The sequence below is a fragment of the Python bivittatus genome, unplaced genomic scaffold (assembly GCF_059951505.1).
Source record: "Python bivittatus isolate LINGU-HERP-01145 unplaced genomic scaffold, Pbiv_v1 ctg000580_np1212, whole genome shotgun sequence".
NCBI lineage: Eukaryota > Metazoa > Chordata > Lepidosauria > Squamata > Pythonidae > Python > Python bivittatus.
In genome coordinates, this window is record NW_028277087.1 from 21,583,043 (window position 1) to 21,601,057 (window position 18,015).

At 43.0% G+C, this 18,015-nt stretch overlaps 2 protein-coding genes across 7 annotated transcripts in view; one reads left to right on the plus strand and one right to left on the minus strand.

Annotated features, from left to right (window-relative positions):
* Window positions 1-554: 554 nt before the first annotated feature.
* On the minus strand, window positions 555-16,400 carry LOC112541267 (uncharacterized). The gene is made up of 5 exons (XM_088149911.1): window positions 16,367-16,400; window positions 13,065-13,218; window positions 11,924-12,664; window positions 2,704-2,813; window positions 555-1,530 (listed from the first exon to the last, which is right to left on the minus strand). The coding sequence occupies exons 1-5, from the start codon at window positions 16,398-16,400 to the stop codon at window positions 1,433-1,435; spliced, it is 1,137 nt and encodes a 378-aa protein (XP_088006037.1). The 3' UTR covers window positions 555-1,432.
* SYNE2 (spectrin repeat containing nuclear envelope protein 2) overlaps window positions 12,209-18,015 on the plus strand; it is a 231,703-nt gene continuing 225,896 nt past the window's right edge. For all 6 annotated transcript variants that reach the window (XM_088149745.1, XM_088149748.1, XM_088149747.1 and 3 more), the window contains exon 1: window positions 12,209-12,337. The gene's annotated coding sequence lies outside the window, so the exon portion shown is untranslated. The remainder of the gene's footprint in view (window positions 12,338-18,015) is intronic.

The following is an 18,015-nucleotide window of genomic DNA, read 5'->3' on the forward strand; positions in this document are numbered from 1 at the left end:
CATAGTAAAAGTCTATTCAGTGCTACCTTAATGCCCTCTAATCAAATATTGGTGCTTAATTTATGATTGTTGCTTGCCTTGCTAGGCAACACATTTACTAGAGCCAAGTTACTGTATGCTGCCAATGGTGTGAAAACCTATTTATTTTTATTCGTACAATTTAGAAGCTGTCTGACTCTACAAGAGTCTGGGCAGTACAACTTTAAAAGCAGGAAATAATGATAAAAGAACATAAGTCATAGACATCCAGAAGAAAACAATCCATAATAGATGAAAGTCCTTGGTACCCACCCTACTCCAAGACCCAGAAGAATAGCTGGGTTTTCAGTAACTTTCTGAACATCATCAGGATGGGAACCATATGGATCTCAGGGATAGGGGGTGCTGTTTCAGGCACCATGATAGAGCAGGCACACTTCCTAGGTCCCAATATATAACTTTGTTTAATCAAAGGGATTTGTAATGTGCCCACCCTGACCAAAGCTTATGCAGATGGGCCAAAACTTATGCAGATAGGCAGTCCATAAGCCATGAAGGTGGTAACCAGCTTCTTGAATTGCACCTGGAAGATAACTAGTAATTAGTGCAGCTCACAGAGCAGTAGCATCCCATTGGCATACCTTGGCATCCCCGTTATTACCCACACTGCCATATTCTGGACCTGCTGTAGCTTCTGAATAGATTTCAAGGACAGCCCCATAAAGAGCTCATTGCAATAATCCATTTGTGAGGTAACTAGGGTGTATGAGTGACTATTTGGAGGGCTTCCTGGTACCGGAATGGGCAAAACTGGCACAAAAGCCCTCTTGTCCACAGTTGCCACCTGTTTGTCAAGCAGGAGCCGTGAGTCCAAGAAGACCCGCAGACTAGACATCAGACCTGAGTGGGGATGTGCTACTCCATCCAAGGCTAGAGATGGAAAGTCTCCAAGCCAGAAGACCCAAATACCCACAGCTAGTTGGTCTTGTTAGGACTGAATCTAAGTTTGTTCCTCCCTATCCAGACCCACACAGCTTCCAGACACTGGGATAGGACATTGACAGCATCACTTGGATAGCCTGGGGTCAAGATGTACAACTGGGTATCATACTGATGATCCAAAACTTTAAATGGATGACCTCACTCAACAGTTTCATGTAGATGTTAAACAGGAGGGGCAAAAGCACTGAACCTTGAAGCACCCCACAAATGAGGGATCATGGACTAAACCTCTCCCACCCACCCCCATCAACATCAACTGGAATTGGTGATAGAAAAAGGAAGAGAATCACCGTAACATGGCACCCCCCATTCCCATTCCTGCAGTTCATCCAGAAAGATACTCTGATCAACAATATCAAAAGCTCCTAAGATAGCACCAGGACTGATGCACCCCTTCCATCTCAACTCCACCAAACAAGGATGGTCAAAAGATGATCACTGCATCTTTATACTATACCATTGTCTGGAACTTGACTGAAATGGGTCCAGATAATCTGTTTCCTCCAGGATCTTCTGGAAACTGTTCCCAATTGCGTTCTCCAACCTTCCCTAAATAGGAAACTTGGTGAATGGATGAAAATTGTCCAAAACTGTTAAGGATTGAGAAACTACCCCCCTCCTCAATGAAGGTGACACCATTTCATGGACTCAATCACATGTCACCTTCCAGTAACAACCTAGGAGGAACATGGATCTAATAAATAGATGGCCAAGCTCACACTGTGAAGGGCCCTGTCCACTTTATCAGGAATCACAGGCTCAAACACATTCCAGATAAGACCACAAGACCATGCCCCAGGCACCTCAACTGGACTTGCCTAGATTCCAATTCCACTGAGAGGATCTGAGTGATTTTGTCTACCAGATATTCTTCACACCAGTTCTGTAGATGTTCCTGTGACTTGTCCCTCCCCACCTGAGTCACCCTGAACACCACCAGGCAGCTATTAGGTCTCTGTTATACAGTACATGCCAGACTGGTCACCTCATCTATGATTATGTTGTAAATGAGGACAGGATTATTACAAACTGACCTAGTATTTAAGAGCAACAGCTGGTTATCACGCACACTGGGGACCTGATAACTTGGTTTATGGGATGAATACTGAGAGCTGAACACTGAGACAGCTCTGAAATAGCATCTGCAGTGCTAACAGGGCTCATTCTTTCTCAGGTCCCTGGGAAGATAATCAGGGGTGGGGGGGATTTTGCCTGGCATATTTTCTCCTGCACATGCCAGCACCTGCAAGAAAGGGTTCACAACCTTAGTGGAACATGATGTTTGTAGTCAGCGTACAAACAAGTGCCTTGCTAGTAAACAGGCTGGCCCTGGACTTAGATGCTAGCAGCCAGAGAGGAGTGTGCACAGTAACTGAGATAAGATGTTGCACCTTTTGTCTCTGACAAGAAATGTATTCTCCCTAAATCAAAGTTCAGGAGACATCCTGGGGATTTATTTAATTGGATAGGGACATGGGAGCACTCCTATAAGCAGACTGTGTGAATGTGAGGCATCTAGGATGATATCCACAAAGTGTTAGATTTACGTTACTGTGTAGGAAATTTTAAAATATAGTAAATGCTTTTTCCCCCCCTTTTCCTAAAAAACCTAGTTTCCCTCATTTTCCCCCTTTCCCCTGAACTTGGCTTGACTTTTTCTTGAGAGCAATGCCCCCCATGTACCTATTAGACCTCTACTACTCAAGGAGGAAGTATCCTAACCTTGCGAAGCTTTGTTTTCTGCTTGAAAATGTACCCGTGACTTGCTCCCTTTATTTTCTGCTTGGCTCACTCCTTTTGTGTCCATCAGTCCAAGAAATTTGGACTCTTTGCTATTTTAAGAAAGAGAAGAGAGAAATTCTGTTATTACTTCCTTGGGAGTAAATAGACTGCCTTCACCTGCAGTTGCACCCTGTGCTTTGAATTTTTTTTTCCCCCTTAAAAAGCTCTTCTGGCTGGTGGGACATCCATCATTCTTCTGCTCCCTAAAAGGCTCTCTGCAAAAAGCATCAGTAGGAACTCTTCCTTTCATTGGCTGGCTGAGTGCATCACTTCAACAATCAAGCTCTTTATAGGACCTCCAAGAAATGCATCCCACAAGCTCTGTGTAGACATGCGCGCTACGTTTTTCTATAGCTACAAGAATTAAGAAATAGGCAAATTAAAGCTTGGATTTCTTTTCTATGCTAGAATATAGAAAAAGTATAATTCATAGTCAAAACTTGTTTACCGTTTTCTGTATTTGATTATATTTCAGAACACTTTCAGAAGTGTTGTGGAATGTTTATTGACTATATTCATTTATCCATTTAATAGTATATATCCAGTCTGATTGCTGACCTTTCCCTTTCCCTTTCCTTATTTATTTATTTTTATTTGTATAGCTGCCCTGTCAGGAGTTTCTCATGGGAAGAAATTCATCCTGTTATCTGTACAACAATATTATGTCTAGCTTATGCAGCTCATGTAAACAAAACAACTTGTGACTGTGTGTTGTGCACGTACCGTATTTTTCCGATTATAAGACGATACTTTTTCCTAAAATCCTTACTCTAAAAATTGAAGGGCGTCTTATTCAAGGAAGTCAACCAAGAATCGCGCGGTTGCAAAACTGCCCATACTTTGTTTCTGCAGACAGGCTTCCTCCTATTGCTAGCCTCCAATCACGAGTGAAATAGCTTGTCTCCCAAACAGACTTCCTCCAATCACGAGCCTGATGTAACTGATGTCAGCTGATGCTGAACAAACCAATTGGAGGAAGTCTGTTTGCAGAGACAAACTATCGGCAGTTTCACTCGTGCTTGAATGTAATCAGTTATGCAAAAGAGCCTGGAAATAGAGCTGCCAAGAGACGGTTTGGACCTCCTGCCACCGAGTGTATCAGGTAAATGTTAACTAATTACTAAATAAAAATGTGTTCTGCACTATCTTTAAAATATTGATTTCTTAATTTTGGGTTGGAAAAGTGAGGGTCGTCTTGTACATTGGGCGTCTTATTGTCGGAAAAATACGGTATATTGCTAAATGCTGCCACCTATTGGCGTGTGTATGTTAGATACCCAGTGGGGGGGTATGGAGTGGCAATATAACTGGAGCATTGTATGCCCAGCCTTGCAGTAGAGCGTTAGCCACCACGTAGTTATGTAGTTTTATGGGTTATGTAGTTGTAACTAATAACCAAGTAGTGTACCTCTTCTCTGAGAGTTTTTGGCTAGAGACTTTATGTTTGTAAATAAGTCTTGGATGCTGAATTTATGAGAAGATGTGTTTTTTCTATATTTTGTATACAACTTGTATTTTATGAAGTTTTGCATTTTTATCAATAAACAACCAGATAGTATATATTTTCTGGCTGAGTTTCTTTGAAGAACAAGATATGAACATTCCAGTTTGCAAACCTCTCATGCTGATGTGTATTTTTCCCTGGGCAAAGTTTTTCTGGGAGCATTGCTGTACTCTGCACATGCCCATCTCAAACCAGTGACTCTGGGTGGCGATTTGTTCATTACCTTGATTATTGGAATAACTTCCTTTTGTGTCTTTTCTGAACCATTTCTTACTTGCCTACAAAGTCTGCTAGTCTATGTAACTAAAGGAAAATACAAGCAGCCTTTGTCTGCTTATCATTTCTAACAATTAATTTATTCTGCCCCTCTCCCATATTGGCAAAATGCCCTAACCTTCTCACCTTTCATAAAGGGGGTGGCAAATTGGGGAAATCTTTTACATCAGCCAGCTAATTGTTGTGTGATTAAAAAACAACTAGGGGAACATCTAGCACATGCAAATAGAAAAGCAATGAAGACTCAATTGTGTGACCTTGTAGCTTGGCTAGGGTTATCATTCTTGCTCTGTCAGCCCAATGCTACATGAGTTAGAGGAGCCTATATGGTTTAACACAGAGTTTCTCAACCTCTGCAACTTTAAGATGTGTGGATTTCAATTCCCAGAATTCCCCAGCCAGCCATGGGGAATTCTGGAAGTTGAAGTCCACACATCTTAAAGTTGCCGAGGTTGAGAAACACTGGTTTAACTGGTTTCACATATTGTATGATTTATTTTATTTATTGAATTTGTCACTGCCATCTTGCTGAATGAATCTGGGCAGTTTACAAAACAATTAAAATCAATTAAAATTACAAAATTACAGTAATAAATGAAAAAAAAAGATCCAAAATAATTGGCGATCACTGAGGAAGTGTCATTGAGGTGCTAGCCACCCCCAGGATTGGGTAGAGTTGTTATCCCCCCATGCAAGCTGGCAGAGCCAGGTCTTCAATTTTTTCTGGAAGGCTGGTAGGGTAGGGGCCTGCCGCATCTCTGGGGGGAGAATGCTCCAAAGGGCGGGGGCAACAGCAGAAAAGGCTCTCCTCCTGGGCCCCACCAGTCGATGTTCTCTTGCTAACAGGACCCACAACATGCCCTCTCTGCCTGACCAGATGGGACGGGTTGCTGTGACGGAGGTAAGACAGTCCCTCAGGTAACCTGGACCCATGCCATGTAGGGCTTTAAAGGTGATAACCAACACTTTGAATTGGACCTGGAAGCAGACTGGGACCCAATGTAGCTCGTGTAGTAAAGGTGTTATATGCGCCATTCTTGGAGCACTCAAAATTATCCACATGGCTGCATTTTGGACCAGCTGTAGGTTCAGGATACTCTTCAAAGGTAGCCCGATGTAGAGCGCATTGCAATAGTCTAGCCAAGAGATGACCAGGGCACGATTGACTGACTGGAGAGCCTCCTGATCCAGGAAAGGGCATAACTGGTGCACCACACGAAGGTGGGCAAAGGGTCTCCTGGTCATGACTGCCACCTGCTCCTTGAGCTGGAATCATAAGTCCAGGAGGACCCCCAGATTACACACTGGGTGCATCTGGGGCAGCGCAACTCTGTCCAAAACCAAAGACGGTAAATCCTTGGATACAGAGGGGCCTCCAATCCATAGCCACTCCTACCAGGGTTCAGCTGAAGCCTGCTGCACCCCATCCAGACCCCCACAGCCTCCAGGCACCACAAAAGGTGGTCACAGCATCACTCACCTCACCCGGGATGGAGATGTATAACTGGGTATCATCAGCATATTGATGATACTTCATCCCATGGTGACGGATGATCTCACCCAGTAGTTTCACGTAGATATTAAAAAGGAGCGGAGAGAGTACCGAACCCTGGGGCACCCCACAGAGCTGGACCTCTCGCCCCCAATCAACACCTACTGGGATCAACCTTGGAGGAAGGAAGAGAACCAGCACAAAAGTGTGCCGCCCACTCCCAACTCCCCAAGTCGATGGTATTGAAAGCCACTGAGAGGTCAAGAAGAGCAAAGATGGATGCACTACCCCATCCCACTCCCACCAGAGATCATCCATGAGTGCGACCAATGCCATTTCCATCCTGTATACAGCCCTGAAACCTGACTGAAAAGGGTCCAGATAATCTGTTTCCTCCAGGATCCTCTGGAGCTGCAACAATACCACCTTCTCAACCACCTTCCCTAAAAAGACCGGATGAAAATTGTCCAGTATGGTGGGATCCAGTGACGGCTTCTTGATTTAACATGTTACTGTATGTGAATGTAACCGATGACTCCCCAATATAGGGCAAAAGTTGGAGAGGACTGCTTTGAGCCAAACACCCTCCAGGAGTTTGTGAGCCAGGAGCATTTGGCAATATCATTTTCCCAGTACTGTTAATAAACTGTCTACAAATTACGGACCAAGAAGGCAGAGGAGATCACATACACCGCCTTGAACTGTATGGAATAAGGTCAAAATAGCAATAAAAAACTGTATGATTACTCTTTTCTGCCCTGTATTTGCTTGAATTAATTCAGAAAATGAAACTGTACTTGCTTTGTCAATCTTGCTCCTTGTAATAAGACACTAAGCATGGACACAATGACCTTTGATGGATTTACATTGCATTATTTTTCCACAGACAGCTGTTACATCTTTCCCAGTAGAGTATGATTCAGTGAGCTGGTATGTTCAGTAGCAGTGTATTGAAGATGATTGGCAGTTGGAATCAGAACCCCAATCACTTGTGACCCACATATTTGGGATGACAATCTGTGTGCCAGGGATCAGCCCAGAGACTGGTGCCTCCTGCTTATATCCACTGGCTCTGTACCCTTGCCTGTTGTGCAGTTTATATCTGTATTTTCCCTGGGGAAATTGCATTTTCTCATCACCTTGTTAGAGCTATTTATCCACCCTTTGTCACTGTAAAGTATTGGAATATAATATTGCTTTTTCTTTTAGTTTAAGAAATTATAAACCACTTTATACCCCCTTTTTAAAAGATGTCTATCTCAGTTTTTATCAAAAAGCACCAATAGTCAAGCTGACAGCTACAATGCTAAGAAAGGAATGTAAATAATGATGCTTTTTAAAATAAAATTTAAAAAACATAGTGCAATCCTTAAAATCTCCTTTGGTAGCATGTACATAACATAAATGTTTTGAACAGCTTTGCAAAGATTCTCCTATGATACAATGCCTAAATATATTTATTGGGCTCTTAAAAACAAAACAAATTACTCTCCTCTTGCTGTGCCTCCTTATTCAGTTTCTTATCTTTTGTACAAAAGAAATGATATGGAAAGGAAACCCGCAGTACCAGAACAATGAGCAGCGTTAATATTTCATGAGGAAAAGTGACAATTAGGGAGGCAAATAAATTAGGAGGCAACCATGTAAAACCCCAATGGAACAGTCTACTAGGGCCCATCTATGTGAAAGAAACACAATGAGTCAATGGCAGTAGACAAGACAGAAACAGGTATGTGGAGAAGAAAAGGATTGGGAAAGAACACCAAATGGGAGGGAAAAGAAAACAGAGAGGGAGAGAAGGAAAAGCTGGAAGACCTTTGGATAAGCTGAAGAAGCAACTGATTTTCATCCTTCTCTTTGGGTGGGTAAGCTGGGTGGTCTGGATCTGACCTAGCTGTGCCCTTGTAGTTTCTCAATGCAGCAGCAACCCAGGCTGGGTCCTGGGGTGTGTGCTGTTGCTGTGGTCTGTAGGAATATTATTTTGTTCACCAGAAAACTCTCTGAAGTAGACAGACTATAAGCCTCTTTAGGGATTGGGGCAGTGAGATAACCAGGAATCTGTTACCCAACAACCTGCCTGCCTGAGCAAGGAGTGCTGAGGAGGTCTCAAGTGTTATGTTGGAAAATTTCATAAAATTGATCCTAGGAGGCTTCAACATTCATGCTGAGGCTGCCTTATTAGGGCCTACTCAGAATTTCATGGCCTCCATGATAACCATTGGTCTGAAATCGTTTCAGACCAATGCATAGGGTGGGATATATCCTTCATTTAGGTTTCACGAAGGAAGTGGCATAGATATTGTAGGGATTATAGTTGCCTGTTTTATTCTGTTGACTGGGTTGAAATTTCATGGATAAAAATTTGAAAGTTCATCCCATGAAAAGACCAAACACTTGAATGGCATCTGCCACTGCCTTGTCCATCTTAAACATGGTCAGAACTTTACTGGTCTTTGGCATCATTGGGTTCCTACTAAGGGCTACAGGCAGGAAATAGGCCCACATCTGTCAGCGGCATTCCTTGGCTCTGCTACGGGTGCTGTCACTGCCAAATAGCTCTGCAAAGGAGTGCAAAGAGCCTTTTCACAGCTCCTCCATCACCAGGAAATCAAAGACAGGCACATCACCAGAATTAATCCAAGAATTTTCAGCTGCAGTTTCATCCCCACATTAATGTAACAGCTGCAGGACCTGGAGATGCATCGGAAACTAGTTGTCTTTCAAAAAAAAAGGTCAGTGAAGAGTCCTGAGTGAAAACAAAAAAATCACTTGCCTGAGAACAAAACATTACCATCTGCTTGTTTTCTCCAGTAGCAGAAGTCAGAGTTGATGCAATTTACAGAACAGTTAACAATGCAATCCTATACAATTTTATTTTGAAGTCAGAACTATAGAATTTAGTGAGATTTATTCCCAAGTGGGTGTGTATCGCACAGATGGAATGTTCCAGTCCGGGGCTAAAATGAATCCAATTGATGGTTAATACAATTTCTCTCTGACAAACTTCTTGCACTACAAGTTATTGAACAGGGTCTCCGACCTGAAGTCTTCTCCACCATTGATATTTGGCACTGGAACAACACGGAATTTCAGCTGAAGTTCTGCCAACCAAGGAGCCACTCAAGGCATTTTACCAGAATAAAAGACTGATAACCTTTCGCAGAAAGTTTAAGCCTTTTTCAGTTAAGTCATAATGCCATTTATTTTTGGCTTAAGGTGTTTTGGCTTAAGTAAGCCTAGACAATTGAGATTTAATTAAAAAATAATAGTTAAGCAAACCAAGGCTTAATGCACTATGAGAACCCTATCACTGTCTGCAATATTGGAGGGTTTTCCCCCCAATGTAATGGGTATTTTATATGGCTAAATCACAAATAAAAGGATGGACAAAAATGATAAAGCCAGAAGTGAGCAGAGTTTTCCAGTAGATATATAGCCACCCAGAAGGAGTGCCTGCCTTCCTGCAAAGCAAAATATAAATCATCAGCATGGGTGGTTGTCAAGGTGAGGCTCAAGTTCTAACCAGCCACACCCTCAAGTTGTAACATTTTTTTAGGCCGTTAGTCAGGTTTGTGGAAGCAGAAACAATTACAGAGAGAAGTGTGGAATGCATGAAGAGATAAAACAAACAAATGTGGACTATTTTATTCTGTTCACTGCCCAGTTTCATTGGATAGATGGGCAGACATATGTATTTGATGAATAAATAATAAATGCGTATGGCTGGGTGTCCCACCCAGCGATCAGGATGCCACACTTTGCGCCAACTGCAGTTTCTGGATCTAGCATAAGAACCACCCCACATGGAGTAACTACAGTTATTAAATATGAGGTGGCCATATTAACAATTGTAACTAGGTTACCCCTGTTCAGGAAAGGGTATAGTTAGTATATCAACTGAAGATAGCAATGTAGTGTAGCTGCTAAAAAAAAGTACAACTTTAAAACAACTCGATAGAGTATTTTACACATTTACACATTATTAGGGATTGAGATACAGAATCTGAAAGATTCAAGTCTTGTTCAAGATTCCATCGATTCCGTGTAAACCTCCCCTTGGGGGGAAAGTAATTGTTGTGGCTGATTACTGATCATACTGATAAGCATTCTTCTTCTTATAAGCTTATTTATAATTATTTAACTTATAAGCAAACTTCTTTCTTCAATCCTTTTAGAGTGGATATAGTAGAAACAGAGAGTTGGCAAAGACTAATTACATCATCAAGTCCAATCTCTTTTGCACTGCTTAATTGCTGAAAAAATTCTCTTGCCTCTTCTTGAACACATCCAGTGAATGGGTACAAACACATTATTGAGAGTGATTATCTCCATTGATCTCCATCTTGAAATCAACTGGGGAAAATCTTCCCTGTTGATCCTGACGGACTTCTCCAACAACCCAGCTTTGATGGGGAAAGTTTTCCATTATTATCCTGGGCAGTCAGAAATACTCATGGTGGTTTTAGATGTCTCTCTGTTGGCTTCATTCATATGAAGTGCTTACAGGTTCACTGGTTGAGATGACAACTTATTCTCAGAGAACCCATTTATGGGGTGGTTTTGTCATACTTACATATTTACTGTTTTATTTTCTGTTGCATTTGTCATTCATTTCATAATTCCAATATATTCTTTGCATGTAGGGTTAATCTTTGATGTGGATAAAACTGCTCAGATCATTGACTAATGCTAAGATGTAAACCATATTATTTGTTGAGTAAAGATGAACTGACTAAAGTTTTCATTACAACTGTCAATGGGTAGCTGAGTACATAGCCCATTACAGAAACAGGTAGCCCTTGCATACCGACCACTCTTTTAGTGACCATTCAAAGTTGTGATGGTGTTGAATGAGTGGTATTTATGACTGGTCCTCTAAGTTCCAACCCTTGCACCACCCCTGCAGTCACATGATCATGATCTGGGCACTTGGTAACCGTCTCACACTTACGACAGCTGCAGCACCTTGCAGTCACATGTTCATCATTTGTGACCTTTCCTGCCAGCTTCCCACAAGCAGTCAATGGGGAAGGTCGTAAGTCACTTGGTTAAATCTACCCCCACCCCACCCCACCCCCCCACAGCAGCCACCCCTGGGCTGGAAATCACTTGTGTGTGCTGCTGTGGCCACCCATGCACCCTCCTCCACCTGTCGTCTTAGTCAAAAAAAAAGTGGGAGCTCTAGATTAATTTAAGGAAAGGGGCTTACAGTTCCAGCTGGTTGGCAGTTGCTTCTGGCAGCTACTGTATTTCATTTGTCTGTATTCATCTGAGTGAAGTTAATTTGCTCAGATTTTAAAGCATTCAGCCATATCTAAGGCTGTGCAAAGCTTGGATGATGGTTCTGAACTGATTCTTGATTCCACGAAAAAATATGGATTTGTGCACATCCACATGCTTTTTAACTCAATTGGTTCAGAAAACTGAATGGAACCATCCTGTCTCGACTCGATCTTCTGAATACATTTTAGCAGAATGAATTATCCGAAGTGAATTGAGGATGTAGGTCGACCCCAAGCTAATGTAATGTGTACATCTGTAATTATCACCTGCACGGCTGCAGAAATGTACTCCCACGGGGTTTACCACTTCATGAGAAGCGGGATTACCCAGTTTAAACCCCAGCACGCTAGTCCCGTCACGCAGCGCCTGCCTTAAGGAAAGTTCATTGCTCGCGCCATTTTCCTTTCCGACCCGATGTTCACTTGACCAGCCCCACAGACTCAGCGGGTCCGGCTTCCGTCCGCCTGGGCCCGAGCAGTGCAAGGCCCTCTCCGCCGGCCAGAGCAGGTGCTCCCCGCGCGCCTCCCCTGGCCAGCCTCCCCGTTCCCAGCCACGTGCTGTTTGTTTGTTTGCTTGGCCAAAGGGGGCGGTGGAAAAGTACTCACGCTAGGCTGAGCGCGAGGAGATCCTCCTCCTTATGCCTTCTCTCCCGGGGGCGGCCTGGCGGGCTGCCGGCTAAGGAAAGGGAGGGCGAGGCAGGGAGCCGCAATCTCCGGTTCCGACATCCGAAACGGTCACGATAGCGCCTGCAGCCGAAGAGGTCAGGACGGGCGCAGCGGCTCTGGGGCGGAGTTTGCGCTCCCGAGGGGACGGCGAGAGCGTCGAAGAGCAGAGCCCCATCCTGCGAGGAGGGAGTCGGACCCAACCGGGGCCGCCCAGAGACCTTCCTCTCGCCGTCTTTTCCTCGCCCCTGCCCTCCCCTCTCCCCTCTCCCCTCTCCCCTCCCCTCATCCACCTCCCCCCAGCTGATCTGGAGCAGCTGCCCCCTCCAGATCTTGGACCGCAGCGCGCGCGGAAAAGTGAGTCTTTCTCTTCGTATTTTCTCCAGGAAAAGTGGGCTGCCGCCGCCGCCCAGCGCGGGGATCCCATTCGTGGCTACGCCAGCGGCCGCGGCGGGGGCTTCTGAGGCAGGGAAGCGCCGCTGCAGCTGCAGAACGCGCTTCCCGCGTAGACTGCGTGGAGTTGGGGAAGCGGGGGGAGGTCCTGCGCGCCCGCCCCCGCCAAGTTCCGGGAGCAAGGAGAAAGACCCGCTTGAGCGAAGAAGGAGCAAGGAAGGGGTTGCTGGTTTTGTTGTTGTTGTTATTATTCGAGTTCGTTTGCTGAAGCATCGCGGAATGAGAAAATGTCTTTCTCACCTATGGGGCGGGGGTGCGGGGAGCAAGAGAGCTGCTATTGCTGCTGCTCCTGCTGCTAAACACTCCCGAGAGCGGAGCCAAACATGCCTGGGCGGGAAAGATTAGGTTGAAAAAGAAAGGAGCCATTTGCTGGAGTGACACGGGGAGGAAGAAGAAACAAAAAAACACAAATTCCTCCCGCGGCGTGCGTCTCTCGCTGCGCTTGGAAAGTTCCGCTCCTTCCCTCTGCCTGGCTGGGAGCTGGGATGCCGGGGATCGGGGCCAAGGTGCGAGCCGCGAGTGGGGTCGCCTTCGCTGGGCTGAGACCATTTCGCTCTCCCCCTGACCGCCCCCTCCGCCCCTTGCTGGGCGACTTCCTCGCGCCTGGGATTTTATTGGCTGGTTGCTTTACCTGGCGGCCTTTGTTGTCTGAAGCCGCCTTTGTTCTCCTGAAGGTGTCAACTCCACTTTCTTTTTTCTTTCCGTCTTTTCTTTGACCTGCTCCTCTGCTCCGAAAATGCAGCACGGGGCTCCTCTGCTGAGCTCGCTTGCCCTGCACTGTACTTCTGAGTTAAAAAAAAAAAGAAAAGAAAAGAAACCCGCGCAGTTTTGGACTCTGGCAGCCGGCAGGAGCGATCCGGGCACGAGAAGCAACAAAGAATTCTGTGACATTTTGAGCTGGACGCGGCTGTTTGCGTCGGGAGAGTTGGAGGCGGGAGTTGCGGAGGAAATCGAGAGTTTTAGAAGAGTGGGGAGGTGGTTGAGAAAAAGCCCATAAAAATACAGTTGTTAGCCACGGTCAGCTATGGAGTAAGGGACTGTATGATGGCCCATGTTTCTACTTCTTTGCGAAGTGGTGGGGGTGAAAGAGTATATTTGTTTTGTTTTGAAATGGTCAAAGAACAGAAATCTTTTGAAAGCATAGTGGTGTATGTCACTAATGAGTTTAACAAATTTCTCTTCTGTATTTCAAGGCAGAATACTGTTTCTGGACTGCTTATCAACTCCAGATAAAATCAGCTGCATGTAACAACAAACATGCATATTCATAATCAGTAAAATGCTATACAAAGTAGAGAGATGATTAAAGATTGACTGAAAGGCAGATATGGATTAGTTTGCTACTTGCTGCAAGATGGAATTTAAGAAATTTGACACTGCTGAGATGTATGCAGATTAGAAATGTGTAAAGATGGTTTAGCATGCAAGATATGTGGGGAACAAAAGTGCAGTCTTGGGGACAAAGTGGATTGCAGCTGAATTCTAACAGAGGCAGACCCTTTCCACCAAACATTTCAAGAAATTTAACTTCCAAGTATATGGAACTGGTTATCTTTAATTGTTTCATACAGTGTCTCATTAGATCTAATTCTTGTGGGGAGGTCATGCAAACTGGATTAAGATGGAATTTGCTGTAAATTACATATAGGCAATGGAAAAAGATGGTGGTGCAAAGATTCTTTATGGCAACTACTGCTAATATGGACTGGCGGCAATACTTGTCAACCAAGAATCCTATTTCATTGCAGCTGTGGCTACAAATCAGATTACAGATTACAACAAATGCTCTTTCAAGATGTCTTAGGAAATAAAGTCATACGATAATAGCAAATGAATAACAAATCGATAGTTAATTTTGTTGTTCAGTTGCTTCCAACTCTTCATGACCTCATTGACATCATTTGCTAGGACTGTCTGTCAGTAACTGCTTCTTTGAATTAACTCCTATTGTGTCATTGGTGATGGTGTCAAACCATCCTGTCTTCTGTCAGCCTTTCTTAAAATTTCCTTTAATTTTTCCAAACCTCAAAATCAGATACCAGAACTGCTTCAGTAGAAATCTTGAAAGTATACATTATTTTGTAGGACTGTAACAGTTGGTAACGATGGAGCATGAGAAACCACAGGTGGTAATTCATTTTTGTTTCCAGTTGAAACCTTACCTACACAATGAATGCCATAAATGGTTCTCTTTTTCAACTTTACTCCTCCCTCTCTCATAAATAGGAGTTATGTCCCACCATTTGGAGCTGTAAGAATTACTGAGGTAAATAGATGGAATCCTGGATTTAGTCATACTTAAAGCAAATCTCTTGAAATCAATGGGCCTTAATACTCTGAAGCATTTTCATTGTGCTCAAAATGTTGCCTAAATTGTTAAGAGGTAAGACAACTGATTTTACTACATATAAGGCCAAGTGATATGGAAGTGATGTGGATGGGAATACTAAACCCAAAACATTTGAAAGCTATTATGCCAGAGATGGTTGTTGCCAAGTGTAGCATTCATTCTGTTTTAGAGTTAAAGGTTCCTGTGAGTAGGTGGTTTCATTATTTCTTGTACCACCTCCCTCTCATAACCTTGAGGAACTAGAATCTTCCTCCTTTTTGTCATATTTTCCTGTATCTGTTGCTTAATGCAATGGGCCTACATTGGGGTCAGTGACAATTAGAGCTAATCAGGGTTGCCCTCAAACCAGAACTTGAAATTGTGGATTGTAGATTCCATCATGGTTGAAGGAATCCTTATTAACTCTCTCCAGAACTGGGCTTGATTACAGATGTGACCCGAAACTCTGGAAGTGGGTAGGACTTACAGGTGAAAGAGAAGGGTCAGAAAGAAAAAAAAATGATACCCCCCAACCTACAGCTAATTTCTGACTTTGAAACCATAATCTGGAAAGCTGTACAGTATTTATGGATTGGATTCTGAAAGGATTTTCAAATGCCAGTGTAGTGCAACCATTCAAAAAGCAGAGAACACTTGGAAAAAGATGAGCTAATGATCTTAAAATGCTTTTCCTTCACTAGCTGCTGCCCTGTGTTCTTTGTCTTTCAAAGTTGAAGGGGACAAAGTTTGCTAAGGTTCATCCTTTTGCTTCCCTCTTGCCCCACTCACTCAGATTTTGTATTCTTCATACAGTTGGCAAAGTTACTTGAATTGGCATATATCTCCTGCTACCCCTTGTACCTTATGTGTAAAGGTCCTGCCTAATGGAGAATGATGGAGCTGGAGTGTTTACCTAGGCTTGTGCTGAACTAAAGAAGTAAAATTGGGGAGTGGAGGGAGAAAGAAGCCCGTGTAAAGACCATGATTTAGCTTCTTTTGAGGCAAATCCTAAATTCTCTCTTCCAGTTTGAATTATGAGAGTAATTCGCTGTATTTTGCTCTCCTACACACACTTTAAAAATACCAGGGTCCACATTTTCATACTCCCTGCTTCTGTGTCTTTAAGAGCAACCTGACATGCAGAAGCTTAGCAAAGGAAGCAATTATGTGATGGGAAAAACCTTCATACTGATGTGCAGTTAAAGATAGAGGATGAAAAAAGATTGTCCACTGTACGATCATTGAGGTTTTAATCAAAATATAACTCTATTCTGTAATCAGACTTTGTAAACTTCAGTGCATTTGTGCAACATGCTTTTCTGTGATTTAAGCTAACTATGATCAAGATAGCCCAGCAGTTAATTTTCTATATGCCTGTCTTCTATCTGTCCACTGATATTCCAACTATCCTTGTGATAGCTGAGTAGCTAGCCCTGTTATTAAAAGCCTAAATAAGCAAGCATATAGTGACATGATATGAGCTGCTCTGCTTAGAATGAAGGACAGCTAATTTTTCCCCATCCCATATTTATCTTGAAGAGTTTCATACGTTCTATAGGAAATGCAGGTGGGTCATACTTGTAGCAGGATCAGTTTGCACCTACTCGTATTCTGCCTATATCTTATCTCTCCACTCATGTCTGGATAGCATGTGAAGCTGTGGCTATACCAAGCAACTGTACAATGAACCATGGTTCTAAATCATGGTTAAAGCTGTTCACCTCAACCACAAACTTTGGTACAATGAGCATGGAAGACACTAAACATAACCTTGCAGTGATTAACAGGAGATTATTTCCCACCATGTAAAGTTTATGCCATTATTTTTGCAATTCAGCTTATTGAAAATACTGAAGTGGGGTGATGGGATTAGTTGTTTGTGTCGTTTATCACCAGAGTGCATACTTAGCAATGATGGCAGTAATGCCAGAGAAAAAGAAAGGGAAAACAATGAAATTCTTCAACTCCAGAGGGCAGGAGATCTATGTAGCACTTCAAAAAAGTTTTCACTAGATGTACCATTGTAGAAAATGATTTTATGGGAAACTTATTTTTGAAAACAAAAGAGTAATTCTCTCTCTTTAGGCCTCTCAGCATGAAATTAATTTATATGCTTATTATTGTGCCATATCCAAAAAACAGGATTTGTCGCAGAGGACAAAGTTGGGCCTTCGTGTGCAGCTGAGTATTTTCCCCCATGCGCCAGTAAAATTCACCTGCCAGTATAGTTCATTTCTGTTCATTGAATAAGTAATAAGTTCATTGAACATCAGAAGTAAACAACCTGGAGCCCTTTCAGGGGTTTTAAGCTTCAGAGTGGCCAACGGCAATGGACTGTGGTCCCAAACATATAAAAGGCACTAAGTTCCCTACACTGGACTAGGCTCTAATTATGTGAATAAGCCCACATGATGATGATGATGATGATGATGATGACTACAATGACATTGACGATTTTCTTTAAAGATGCACAGCACCATCTTGCTTTGCTCCTTGGTATGGTTCACATAGGTGGTATAGTTCACATACCTTCGCAATATGGTTTGCTTGTTTTTGGATTAGCATGATGTGCGAGCGCATCAATTATTCTTAGCACATTGTGTGAACCAAACCATAATAGCTTGTTCTACAAATCATAATTTAAAAATTACAGCTTAGTATTATGTAGGAATTAGAACTGCTTTTTTAATGACAAAGAAGGAACTGGCATTTCTGAAGGGTGAAGGTTATTGTCCAAGATAAATCTCACACTCTGGTGTAGCTTGTTGGGCTTCCATTCACCATGCTAACATCTCTTTATTGGTTCAAACGTTTTCATTTTACTTCTGTAAATAGAATGTACTTGAATGCATTCCTTTTTGGAAGATCAGAATAGTGCATGGGAATGGTTAATATCTGGGAGTGAATAGGTTGGACTATTGTTGATAAACACACAGTCTTTAGAACTGAATTTTCCTCTTATGTGAGGCAGAATGTTCTTGCTGCAAGAGGCCCAAAGTAAGTGATTCCCCATTTTGTTAGAAAATCAGAGACACCCATGGACAAAGGATAAGTGACATTATGTGCATCAGGTTGTCACTATGCATACGTAGCTTGCTCAAGAACACTTACAGGACTGCTATAGGAATGTAGAAAGCTGGCATATCTGAGACAGACCACTGGTTCATCTAGTCACTATTATCTGTAAGGGTTGTGTGATAATTTAGAAAAGCTGGTTCTGAGGACCAAGAGCACAAACATAACACCTTTCTAC

Coding starts and splice junctions, on each gene's coding strand:
- LOC112541267 (XM_088149911.1), bottom strand. CDS start 16,400: ATGAGTGGAGAGATAAGATATAGGCAGAATACGA. Junction 13,219..16,366: donor AAGATATAGGCAGAATACGA/GTAGGTGCAAAC, acceptor TTTTTAACTCAG/AAGTACAGTGCAGGGCAAGC. Junction 2,814..11,923: donor CTCCTCGCGCTCAGCCTAGC/GTGAGTACTTTT, acceptor TTCTTAAAATAG/CAAAGAGTCCAAATTTCTTG.